Source organism: Akebia trifoliata, chromosome 5 (genome assembly GCF_017979445.1).
Source record: "Akebia trifoliata isolate Shusen 1 chromosome 5, ASM1797944v1, whole genome shotgun sequence".
Lineage (NCBI taxonomy): Eukaryota > Viridiplantae > Streptophyta > Magnoliopsida > Ranunculales > Lardizabalaceae > Akebia > Akebia trifoliata.
In genome coordinates, this window is record NC_141379.1 from 31355580 (window position 1) to 31368778 (window position 13199).

Below are 13199 nucleotides of genomic sequence, written 5' to 3' on the forward strand. Positions count from 1 at the left end.
TGTACCGTTGAGTTCATAATTTTTACTCTTGAACTCAATACTTTTTTTAATTACTATTGAGTTCATCGTTTTTTTTAGTAAAAAGTGGTGAACTCGACATTAGTAAAACCTACTCATTTTCAAGTTTTTTCCAACTAAATTACATGGAAAGATTAACTAAAAACTTGAGTTAATGACTTGTTTAAATGATTTCAACCCAAAATAATCATTATTGATTGATTTTCATCTAAAAATTAAAAAAAAAATTGAAAAAATCTTAATTTTTTACGTACATCCTCAAAATATTTGAAAAAATCCTTGAAAATGATTTTTCCTTCTTTCTTAAATCCTTTTTGATAGAATGGAATCTCCGAAATTTGATTGAGATGTCAAAAATCCAATTTTTAGATGAAAACAATGAGTTCAAATGATTATGGAGCATTCATTCGTTGAAAACTTAGGGACTATTTAGAAAGAAGTCCCTCTCCGAGGGTTCTAAGTAATTTTCCCTTAAATATATATATAAGTTGGGAATATGCAAAGGGGGGTATTTTTCGTAAAAATAAAAATTATGGGACAGTTTCGAGCCAAAATTCAGAACCTAAAGTGTATTTAATGCACTTTAACATGAGCCCTAAGGGCACACTTGAAATTCTATTTCTGTTAACCCTGGCCGTTAAGACGTTAACACCGTCCCGTCATGTTTTATTTGAAACGGTGTCGAACAGTCCAAATAGTCAACGGAATTGCCGTGCTTCCAAACTTCCATCGTCGTTAACGTGTGGAAAAATCAACTCTCTGCATCAAAGTCAAAGAAAACAAAACCCTAAGCGCCATTAATGGACTCTCTTCTTCATTTCTCACAATCTGAAGCAGTAGAAGTAGCAGAAAAGAACTAAAATGGATTCTAAGAATCCACCAGAAACAGAAACAACAGAGAAACACAGAACCGAATCGATAAAGATTCCTAGGGTTTCAGAAGATGAAAGAGGACGGGATTCTTCTTCTCTTCATGGAGGGAGAGGAACGTGGAAGCACGCAGCGTTCCATGTCGCTACGACGATCGCCACACCAGCTGCTTACGCGCCATTGCCATTCGCTCTCGCCTCTCTCGGTTGGCCTATTGGTAAAATTCTATCTAAATTTTTAGGTTTTAATGAGAGATCTTTGTGTTTTTCTTTGAAATAGTGAAATTTTGATCTGTTTTAACTTTTAAGGAAATTCTGTAATTTTATAAATGTTTTAAAACTCAATGAGTTGGTTGTGTCAAACAAATTTTGCTTCCGAGTTATTTCAAAACTCAATTGAGTTGACTCGACTGGGCCAATTTTCAAGTAGAGTGGATCAGTTTTAAAACTTAGGTTTCTATATTAAGTGAACCAAGAACAAGAGCAAATTTAAGTTTAAGCCGCTTATTTTTCTTCTCAAATTTACCCCTTGCTTCATTAGAGATTCAAGTGCTAAGTACTTTTGAAGGCTAAAATTGTCTTCTAAGATTTCAAGTTTATTTCATAGGAGGGAGAAAAGAGATATCTCCTATATTTTTGGGAATGTTTGCTTTTCTTTGTTAACTACAGAGTTTATACTTAGTTTAGTTTACAACCATCAATGAAATACCATACTTATTTGTGATAATTATTTATTATTTTATATAAACTTTTATTAAAATTATTCGTACAACAACTAAGAGAAAATCGATAAATTGAGAGAGTCAATCGAGATGGTTTAGACGGCCGATGCCTTCCCCAGTTAAAAGGAACATGTAAGTTGAAGGTACTAAAAGAGTGAGTGGAAGACCCAAAAGAATGTAAATTTAGATTTTGAAAGAGGATATGAACACACTTTCAATAACAGAAGACGTGGATCCAGACGGAATTGAATACAGGATAGGGCTAATTTAGTTGACACTAAATCTTTGGGATAAGACTTCGATGATAATGATGAATATTCACATAAATACTTAAGTAATGCCATTAAATGAGGAATACATGCATCTAGGGGTGTCAATGGGTTGGTTATGATTCGGTTCATAAGGTAATTAAAACCATAAGCATTATATTTTTTCGGTTTTGATTCTAAATTAAGTGGAACCAGAACAACCAAGAATCACGGGTACCCTTCGGCTCTGGCTCTCAAGAATTGAATGGGAAAAAAAAATTATTTCAAGTCATAATGGTGTGCCCCATCGTACTTTGAAAGTGAAGAAAAAAAAAAAAAAAACTTACACTGGTACCATTGGTTCCAATTCTCAAGAATTTGAATGGGGAAAAAATATTTCAAGGCATTCTAATGTTGTGCCCCATCATACTAAGTAGAGGAAAAACTTCCAACTGTGAAATATTTGTAGAGTTTCTTTAAAAAAAAAAATTGAAAAATTGGTTAGCTAATTTGATATTTTGCTCAATTAGAAGTTCATTTCCCAACCCTTGTTTGAATCTTGGGTTAGAATTTTGTATCTTTTTTCTGTTTTGAGATTGCAAAAGCTCTAGAATTTCATTTCCCATCACTCATTGAATCTCGGGTTAGAATTTTGGATTGCAAAAGCTCTGCCCATTAGACGCTAGTTCCTCATTAAACATCCACCAAAACTGTAGTTTCGTACCTGGGAAGAGGCCATAATTCATAAAAGATACACCTGTAGTAAAGGAGTCATAATTTTGATGTTCGAACCTGCACATTTCTTATTTAGATTTGGATGCTGCATGTGCATGTAGAATGTGTCTTCACTCTCTTTTGAACTTTTGGAATGTTCTTCAAAATCTAATATTCCTTGCTTGGTTTCAGGTGTTAGTAGTTTGGTGGCTGGAACATTAGCTACATGGTATTCTAGTCTTTTGATTGCATCTCTGTGGAGGTGGAATGGAGAAAAACAAACCACATATCGACAACTTGGAAAGAGTATATTTGGTTGGTATTACTTCAGTTCAAACTTTTTCCTTAATTATATATACGACCTTTCATCGCATCTAATCTGTAACAAAATCGGATGACAAACCATACCCATATTGTTCTTGTTCTGCTTATGTTCTCACTGTTTTCTTCTTGATTTGTTCTCCTTTTTCTCAAATCTTTGAAGGGTCTTGGGGTTACTGGTCTATTACATTCTTTCAACAGGTAGCTTCTTTGGGCAATAACATCGCCATCCATATTGCTGCAGGAAGCAGCCTAAAGGTTGGTATATATGGTGAAATCTTTCTCTATGCTTCACACGTTGACCAGAGACTAGTAATCTTTTTCCGGTCTTACCTTTTTTCAGGCAGTTTACAAATACTGCAACACGGATGGAACCTTAACATTGCAGAAATTCATTATTTTCTTTGGGGCCTTTGAGTTGCTTCTGTCACAGCTCCCTGACATCCACTCACTGCGATGGGTAAACGCATTGTGCACTTTCAGCACAATCGGCTTTGCTGGTACAACCATAGGTGTGACTATCTATAATGGTAAGCTTGAGATGCTTTATTATTATTATTATTTTCTGTTTTGTTGGAATGTCTCCTTTGGTTAAGCTTCACTTTAAATCTTTCTTGTCTTTGTAGGGAAAAAGATCGATAGGAAGTCAATTAGCTATGGATTAAATGGAAGCTCTTCTGCTAAGATATTCAAAGCCTTCAATGCTTTAGGAACAATTGCATTTTCATTTGGAGATGCAATGCTTCCAGAAATACAGGTAAAAATATTTTTATATCGATTTTTTTTATGATAAATTGAACAATACAAGCTGTAACATTGTCGCTCTTATTGAGATGGTTATAATTGTGGGCTAACACAATGTTTTTGATTTTTTTTAACTTAACAGAATACGGTGAGGGAACCTGCAAGGAAGAATATGTATAAAGGTGTATCAGCGGCATATGGGATCATTGTTTTGACTTATTGGCAATTAGCTTTCAGTGGTTACTGGGCGTTTGGATCAGAAGTTCAACCCTATATCTTGGCTTCTCTCATGATTCCAGAATGGACCATTGTTATGGCTAACATATTTGCAGTGATTCAGATCTCAGGATGTTTTCAGGTAGTTTTTTACCTCTGTAATTTATCAAGATAATTTTCTCTCCTTTAGTAATATTAGTGAAGTAAAAGGTTTATGAGATTGAGCTGGTTAAAAGCTTAATGCCATATGCAACCCTCATGATATTTTTTAATGTTATATTTCTAATTCTGAAAAAGATAAATTCATTTAATTATATGGAAAAAAAAGGATGGGGAAGGAGGATGCTTTCGATATGTGATATCAACTTTGGCTCAAATAAAAAAGGGAAAAATAAAATGATAAAAAAAGTATAAAAATGGTAATATTAATATGCACTGAGCCCATTATTTAGATCTATAATATTTAAATTTAATGGAACACCTAACATATGATGCCAAAAACAATTCAGTATATTCCACAAAAAAAAAGTAATTTTTATTATAATAATAGTCATACTGATAACCAGTTGGATGATTTTCTTTCCCAAAATTCCAGATAATGTACTCTTACATTATATTATACCAGAAGGTGGCATGTGCAAACACACGTGTCTAAAGGGCTTATTTCTAATTTAAAATATTGGTTAAAGGATTTTTTGTAGATTAAATAGTAAAAATAGAATACTTTTGTAATTTTGAAAACTAAGCCATTTGATTCTAGAGATGTGAGTCGCAATTTTTTAGCTTTTTTATTAAAATGACCCTGATTATATTAAATTTAAATATAAAAGTGGGGGGCATGTTTGGTCATTCATAGTTTGGTGTCAGACCACTTCTACTCCGCTTTCTCTCATTATAATAGTAACATTTGAATACAATTTTTGTAATTTTTTTTTGCATCACTGTTTGTAAATTTTCTTGCAATTTAATCTACCCACTATGCATTTATCTCATTGCTGATTGATGTAAAAGATCAAAGACACAATTGTCAGTTTCCAACAGATACAAGGTGTCTGACATGGCACTTCTACTGTTGTTTTAACTCTTATTTACGAGACCTGTGATATCAGCATGTTTTTGCATATTGCCAAGCATATTAAGGGTATGTTTGATTCGCGAAGTTGTACTCCCGAGAGTAGGACTTTTTACATGTATGTTTGGTAAAAGAGCATCAGCGTCTATGTTTTTAATCTCGTCTCAAGCCCAATCTACTAACTTGAATTGTCCATCTAATTACATAGCCTTTATTTAGATATACTGCAGGCCAACTTATGCTTACATTGAGGAAAAAATGCTGTCTGATAAAACAAGCGGCCACTTTCCCTTCAGAAATTATCTCGTACGCCTTGTTCTTACGTCGGGTTACATGGTTCTTATTACAACGATTGCCGCAGCATTGCCTTTCTTTGGAGATTTTGTTTCCATCTGTGGAGCTATTGGGTTCACTCCTCTAGACTTTGTATTCCCTTCTTTAGCCTTTCTGAAAGCTGGGAGAATGCCCAAGAACACAAGGTTCCGATGTTCAGTACAGGTGCTTAACATCTCCATTGCGACTTGGTTCTCTGTTGTTGCAGTATTGGGTTGCATTGGTGCAATCAAATTCATCATAAATGATGTTAAGACTTACAAGTTCTTTTACGATATGTAAGTCTTGTGAATCAAATAGAGTTCTATAAAGCTTGGTCTCAAATCACGTACAAAGCAAAATGATGCAGAGAGGTAAAGGTGCTGTTCATAGATGGTGAAGTTTGCAGACGAGGTCAACCCTTAAAGGATGCTGTGGCGTTAAACTTATCATATTCTTCACAAACATAGATGGAGTTCTATACCAGTCAGATTGTACTGTATTCATTATCTGTATTTAAACAAAATATGATGGAGTTCTATACCGGTCAGATTGTACTGTATTCATCATCTGTATTTAAACAAAATATTCGATAGATTTAAAGAAATGTGTTTTACAAATATTTGAGAAATATAGCAATTTGCACCCGTTGTTGTAACATATAGGTCAGTGAAGGGGGTAACTGTTTACTTTTGGTCTTTGTTTGGCAATCTTTGTTGGAGAGGATACCCATTTGTTTCGGTTAGTAAATCCTTTGTACCATGTAACAAGACTCGGACCAACTCTAGTATCATTGCCATTTTTCTTTCCAAGAGGTTCTGAGTTTGTTTATAGTTATTTCCAAAGCACACGTGAAGCACATGGATATCGATTTCTTCACTTAACTACACATCCTTCTTTTCTATTTCTTCAGAATTAATTCTTGAAATACTTTGCCTTCTTTTTAGAATTTTCAGAACTAGAAATTTCATGTGTTGTGGTTTGGCAATCGACACATACCAACCAAATTTAAAGGAAATTTTTATAAGATGCAAACATATTGACTAAAGCTACTAATTTTCATTGATTAAGGACTATTTACAAAGCTTCTCCTTAGCAATTGCTGAGGAGAAGAATTCAAAACTTTGGCTTTAGCAAAGGTGCTCGCACTTGGTTCGAATTGTGGAAATTGTCTTACTGTCTTGGCTTCATAAGCTTTGGTGCTTTGTGCATTAAGTTCCATGAATCCATATGGTTTAAAAGCCTCTGGATTCTCCAAATCCATTTCCTGTATCTTCATCTACAGTATAATATGCAGAATCCAGTTTCACATGCTATTCCTCACTCCTTTGAAGCTCAATTGAGTGTGTCAATGCCTTACTTTTTCTCGAAAGATCAATGGGTCTTAATGAACGAGGCCGCTGATAGTCCTTCCCTCGAAATACAATAATGACGAACCCTTTGGAAACTTTGTCTACTGAAACCAAGATGCCCCCACTTTCAACCTCCAGTGATGATGCAATGTACCTGACTTGGTCAAAAGTTTTAAACTTCACAATAACCTTAACCAGTTCCCTGTACTTCCAATGCAAATGCATGTTCTCTATTGTACCATCAAAGACTCCCCGCTTCCCTGAAACATTTCCTCCTAATTCAAGGAAAGCAATTCAAACAATTTTTGTGTGTGTGTGTGTGTGTGTGTGTGTGGTGGGGGGGGGGGGGGGGGTGGTTTAAGTAGTTACCAAGGAATACAAAAGCTTTCATTCTCAAACCGATTTGGCGAAAAATAGACCTCTCCTTGTCATTTATACTCTCTGGATTTGTTGGCCATTCCACAGGCGTTAAGAATATCTCCACCTTAGCTAAAACCTTCTCTGCTTCCATAACTTTATGTTCTCTCTGTTACAAAAAAGTTCCAGAAATTCAAGCAAGGATATCATAGATTAGAAAACCCATGGACACGAGATGAACTACAATATTTAATGCACAAAATACTCAAATTTTAAGCAAACCTTTAAAAGTATAATCATAGCAAGGAACATGAAAAAAGCTTCCAATAGCTTGAATATTCAGAATAGAAGGCCCTCTAGGTTAAAAAATTAAGAGAGCTGCTATTGGCTCCACAACTTTTACTTATTACACCCCAATTCCTTAAATTATTAACCACACCCTAATTAAAGATTAAAACATACCATCCAAACATTACAAAAATTTGGTTCAAGTTATTACTCCAACAAAACAAAGCATCATAACACAATTAGGATTAGGCCCATATGAAATCCTAAATCTAACAAAATCTTTAAAAAAAAGAAAGCAAACGAGAGTTTCTATTGGTACCCTTACTTTTATTTATTCTCACCCATTGACTTATTTTGTTTATGTATATATATATATATTTTAATTGGGGTGTGATAAGTAAAAGTTCGGGTGCCAATAGCAGCTCTCAAGATTAACCCCCCAGAAGATCACAACCCTCATTTCTAAAAGATTGAGCAAGTTTTTTTAAGAGTCGTGAAGAATGCATGCAGTAAATCACATGCGGTCTGTACGTGATTGACGTGGCAAGGGCACAGAACCATAGATCTTTTTCTTCAGGATACACACTTACCGCGTGCATTCATCATTATTCATTTTTTAATTCCCAAAAGAATATGACAGAGATGGTTATAGCCATCAACCAAGGTAGATTTTGGCCACATTTAAAGCTATACCACTCATAAACCATTTGGCAGGTTAAGGAAAATCCCTGGGATCAAGTTCACCAAAGAAAATTTTCATTACCTTGCGATTGAGAGATTTTTGGGGTACTTAAAACTCTTATGAAAAAGGTTTACCAAGCTTTCTTACATAAATGTGAAGCATGTAAAGTGTTTTTAAAAGCATTATCAAATACTCTAGACATTTAATGTTCACCAAAGAATTCCAAGTTAGATGAACTTACAAGAGCAATTTTTGCTTCTTCTGTAGCTCTCATCATGATCTCTCTATCACCATCTTCTAGTCTTTCTCCCCATCGGGCATCCGCTTCTAGAGTTTCGCCAAATATATCTGCAGTACAAGATTCCTCAGTTGTTTCAACACTTGGAATAATCAAGGACGAGGCTCTCAATTGTGTTTGCTCCATTTCATCTTGAAGGGCCTTCAATAACCTCTCCCTTTCTAATAATGCCTCTGTAACATCCGAAGACAAGAAGTTCTTCCCTCTGTAGAAGACAATGTAGTCTTTGTTTCTAGAAAGAAGTATGCCTCCAGTCAGTTTCTGCATTCAATGGCCAAAAGATTTAATCAAATATCGAATTCAGATTCTGAAATCGTGATTTACAAACAAAAAAAATTAAATAAAATGCACTTCTACTCAAAAACTCACAAGAGCAAGAGTTTACATGTGCATACATGAGATAAACTAAGGGAAAATTGATCGAGATGATTAGGTCATTAGTAACAAAGACCGATAACAGTCCTAGTTAAAAGAAGCATGCAAGTTGAAGGTTCTAAAAGAGTGAGAGGAAGATTAAAAAAGGAGTTGACTAATGTAGTAAGAGCAGATATGAAAACTTGAATTAACAGATCACATGGGTTTAGATAAAATTGAATGGAAGAATATGATTCGTTCAGCCAAGGCCCCCAAAATTTTGGGACAAGGATTTGATAATGACGAATGTTACACAGTCAAGAAAAGTTTGTCTCGAAACTTTCCAATTCAACTGAGAGCTCTATAAGAGAAAGAAGGAAAACTGAGTCTCAGCATAAGTTGGAATAATAGTCTCGAAGAAATTCTGAGTAGGAATTTTGTATTTTGAGAAAGGATTTCGAAATGGGTTTCTTTGTTTTTCTCTTTGATATGGTGTGCAATATTTTATTACAGCTTCAATATTCATCTCTCTCCCTCTATGTAAAAGCTTCAGCTTTGTACAAAAATGGGTTTTGTGTGGTTCTTTTTTATATAAGTTAGCCTTAATGAGGCTAAAAGTGGACATGTGGTGATGACATGAAAGAGATGGAAGTGACATTAGAAGTCAACTAGGCAGCATTTTATAACTCGCACTATTAAATAAAATATTTATATATTGGAAAGCCATATCAAACACAAACAGGTGTTGACTTGGTCAGAAAGCTGAGTGCATTGTAATTGATTCTTGGTGACTAAGCCATATTCCATATTAGATTGAATAAGAATAAATTCCCTATACGACGTACTGAATTATGATTAAATTACTTTGATATCTGCAGCCATTCTCTTGCTAATACTAAGTTGCACGCCGTGCTTCAGTGCAATCTTTGCAATTGAACTTCTTTCCCACAATTTGATAATGGCCATCGCCAACCCCTGGTGTTGTCTACTTCTCCCTTCAAATGAAAAAAAGTTTAGATCACAATTCAAGGGAAAACAAGACTTGAATATTAATAAATATATAAAGTAACCCAATATGCATACCAAGGGCAAAATGTGGGGGCAGAAATCTTGCAAGCCTTCTTAGAGCTGTCGCTTCCTTGAGACCAAGAGCAGATCTCACTCCATAAGGAAGTATTCTAAAGGGAGGTTTGTAATCTGGAACGACACCAGGGAGCAAATCAGCATCCACAGGTAATGGATCACATCCTGGCCAATCTGTATACCGTGGCCCTAGACCATCTAATAGCTTGTCAATTTCATTTTCAAGCTTGATTTCTGACGTTGATTCCACTTCTTTTGTCCCTTTGATAGATAACAAGGTTCCTTGAGCCAATTGTGCATCACCATCAGAGTCACGTTCTATGGATTCCCTACTATTTCTGTAAATAGCTGTTACACAAGAGTTGATATCACTGGTATGATTTAGTTTCCTTGCTTGTTGCATTGAAGGAAACTTGTAGCTCACTCCTCTGTATAAAGAAACAGAAGTGCCAGACCTCCATATCACCAACCCACCAGTTTTTCTCTGAACAGCATAGAAGAATCCATATCAGCAAATAGAGAATATTTAAAAGATTTCCTATAGCACTAATGATCACTTCATGGATTGACCTCTCCCTTCAAGGAAATGATTATTACTTTCTCTCTAAATGGCTCAACAGACTGCAAAAGAAGTCAAACTCCATAAAATCCTTTCCTTCGTTGAGACACACATGGACCGCCAAGATTGGAACAATCACGAGATAAGAGTACAAGAATATTGAACAAAAAAAGAAAATGAGACAATTTTTGCCGCAAAAGAACTATGCATAAGAATATAATGGACATCTTCCCCTCTAGTTTTGTAAAGGGAACAAATTATTTACTGTAACAATGCCTCTCAAGACGATATTATCAAGAGTAAGAATTTTATTTCAAGTGGCAATCAAAATGAAAAGTTAACTTTGGATGGAATCTTTGGATCCCACCATCCCAAAGGAAAAAAAAAGTGCAATTAAGACATGATCTTTCATTTCTATTTTAATTTGTTGCCCGAATAATCTGAGACACCTTGATGCCACAGTGATGCCCAAGAAGAATAACTGCCTCAGCTGCTGAGCATGCAGTGCACTAGGTTATTTTCCAGCAAATCTCCAAATAAGTAACTATTAAAATGTTGAGTAGCAGCCGATTGACAAAGAAATTAGTCCTTCCTACAGAACTGTAGTTTTAGCCTTGGGATTCTCTCTCCTTCAACCTTTAAACTGTAAGAAGTAAGAACAAAATAGACTTTTGGAAGAAAAATAACAGATTTTTGGGAGATAAATGGATTTATAGATGTGTATCAATGTAAAAAAAAACGTATGATAAACTTGACAAACCTAGTTGTAAGAGTTATTTTATAACCTAAATATGCTTGTTTACAATATTTATCACTAAAATGCTGGTTTGTATGAATGCTTCGGAATATTTCAAAAAAATTGAATGTTTCAGAAATTCCATTTTGAGTTTTTCCTAAACATTCTTCTGAAAAGAAATTTTAAACCTTGCAAGAACAACCTTCATTGTAAGACATGTAAGATTTTTCTTGAACCCTAAAATGCATTAAGGAGACTAGAAAGGACTACTATTTTTGCTCAGATACTCCGACATTTTAACAAAGATTTAGTGAAAGATATCAATGACACAAAGTCCACTTCACTCACTTGCATTCTTTGGTGTGAGAATGTAATAAGTAAGTATGCTTAGAAGAGAATCACAACAGAGGTCATTGAATTTTTTCCAAAAGAACTTCCTGTTAAAACAAGGTTGCAAGTTGCAACCCAAAACTAATGTTGGATGTTTCTCAGTTTTCTTTGTAGCTTTTCTAAACTTTGAAGTTCACAGGTGGGGATACGGAAAAAAACAAAAAAACTAAGCATCTACTTTACCAATGATGCTAGGAAAATTTATTTTAAGAAAAGAGGGTGTGGATGTATTACAATTGTTCACTATTTTTAAAGTGGAATGAGTATAACAATATGATTACAACTTGGAATCATCCTCATCTATAAGATTACCAATTTCTCAAGCTAGACAGAAACATAGAATGAAGCTAGGAAAAAAAAAAGTGATTGATTTCAGCAAAAATCTGACCTCCAATATCTCATGCATAATCATCATGTTAAGTGAAGAAGCGTCCTCACATTTGAGCTTCACCACCTCCGACGTCTTCCACTTCTCGTGAACCAAATCCACTATTGCCTGAGTAATACCCGCACCTCCGATCTTTATTCTCTGCTTAGTCTGAAATGTTAAATGCCTCAGCCTCCTCAACCCCAACTCCGAAAGTGTCAACTCAGCTAAAGAAGTCCTCCTCAATGGTTTCTTCAATGGAAACTCAACATTCCCATCACCTCCAAAACCATTTTCAAATCCTAACGGAGATTCTCCCGAAAACCCACCTTGTGAATTCGGTAATATTCCTTCTTCAATGTAAAAAATATCTTCCACCGATCCTTTCTCAGGCATTTTCTCCTTCCTCTCACTCACCTCATCAACAAATCCATATTTCTTCATTTTCTCCACAATCCTCACCATTGTACTACAACTCTCATCGTCTTCACTTGAAACACCACCGCCATATTGGTAATCCAATAAGGCTTGTGGTTGTTTCGGAAGTCTCGGTCCGATAGTTTCGTTCCATTTTTCGATCCAATTATTACTCAAGAATCCACCATTAGAGGTAGATTGAGAAATGGATGTTTCTTTGGCAAAATGCCATTTGTCATTCGGGGGTTTTTGCACAGAATCGGATTTCCTTAGTGGGAATTGTTCAGTAATGGAATCTGAGTTGATTGTGGTCTGATTTACATACAAATTTTGTTTTTTGGAGGGGAATGATGATGCATACCTCGAAATTTGCAGGCGAGAGCCGTAGAACCTTGAGAAGGAGATCCTAAACAAATCCAATAAGATTGTTGGATAGATTCGGAAACTAGGTACAAGAGGCATCAAATAATCTACACGAGATTAAGTGAATTATAGTAAAATGAAGGCTTCTGTGCTGAAAAACTGCGAAGGTTTTTGAATTTGAAGGGTTTATGTGCTTTGTTTGGGGTGTAAACTGTGAAGTACCTTCTCTCTCTCTCTCTGTGACATGGTTTAAAAAGAGAGCTTATATTGTCCAATTTCTTAAATTATTTATCACACCCCAATTAAAGATTAAAACACACCATTCAAACATAATATAAAGATTTGGTTCTAATTATCATCTCAACATTATTACCCTTTTGTACAAACAATTTCAATGGTAGATGTTTACAAATATCATTAGGCTCATATAAAATCTCAAAACATAAGATAACTTCTATCAACACCCCAACTTTTACTTATTCTCACTGTTTACTTTTTTTTTTATTGAGAAATTTTCATGAACGTGTGCAACTTATGGCAAAATTCTAATTTCGATGCATTAATCATTTTAATTCCCAAAACATGTTTTCCAGTGAGATAGTCATTTTTTAATAACAATCTCACTGTTAAATTATCAATGATATCGCAAGTTATGTTAAAATCAAATATTCTTGATATATTAAAAAATTACTATTGTCACACCAACTTTTACTAACA

General features: G+C 34.9%; 2 protein-coding genes across 3 annotated transcripts; one reads left to right on the forward strand and one right to left on the reverse strand.

Moving 5' to 3' along the window:
• The first annotated feature begins 627 nt into the window (after positions 1-627).
• On the forward strand, positions 628-6048 carry LOC147402191 (GABA transporter 1-like). Its single transcript, XM_086443743.1, has 7 exons — positions 628-1105; positions 2764-2886; positions 3056-3150; positions 3236-3422; positions 3519-3649; positions 3779-3994; positions 5144-6048. The coding sequence occupies exons 1-7, from the start codon at positions 880-882 to the stop codon at positions 5537-5539; spliced, it is 1374 nt and encodes a 457-aa protein (XP_086299869.1). The 5' UTR covers positions 628-879; the 3' UTR covers positions 5540-6048.
• A 227-nt stretch (positions 6049-6275) lies between these two features.
• On the reverse strand, positions 6276-12715 carry LOC147402192 (CRM-domain containing factor CFM3A, chloroplastic/mitochondrial-like). Of its 2 annotated transcripts, none has more exons than XM_086443742.1 (6): positions 11724-12715; positions 9651-10134; positions 9432-9562; positions 8157-8474; positions 6958-7114; positions 6276-6848 (listed from the first exon to the last, which is right to left on the reverse strand). In XM_086443742.1, exons 1-6 carry the CDS (start codon positions 12579-12581, stop codon positions 6550-6552), a joined length of 2247 nt encoding a protein of 748 aa, XP_086299868.1. In that variant the 5' UTR covers positions 12582-12715; the 3' UTR covers positions 6276-6549. The 2 variants fall into 2 exon arrangements, with proteins under 2 accessions (XP_086299868.1, XP_086299867.1); XM_086443741.1 differs by having other exon boundaries at positions 6276-6863.
• Positions 12716-13199: the final 484 nt, after the last annotated feature.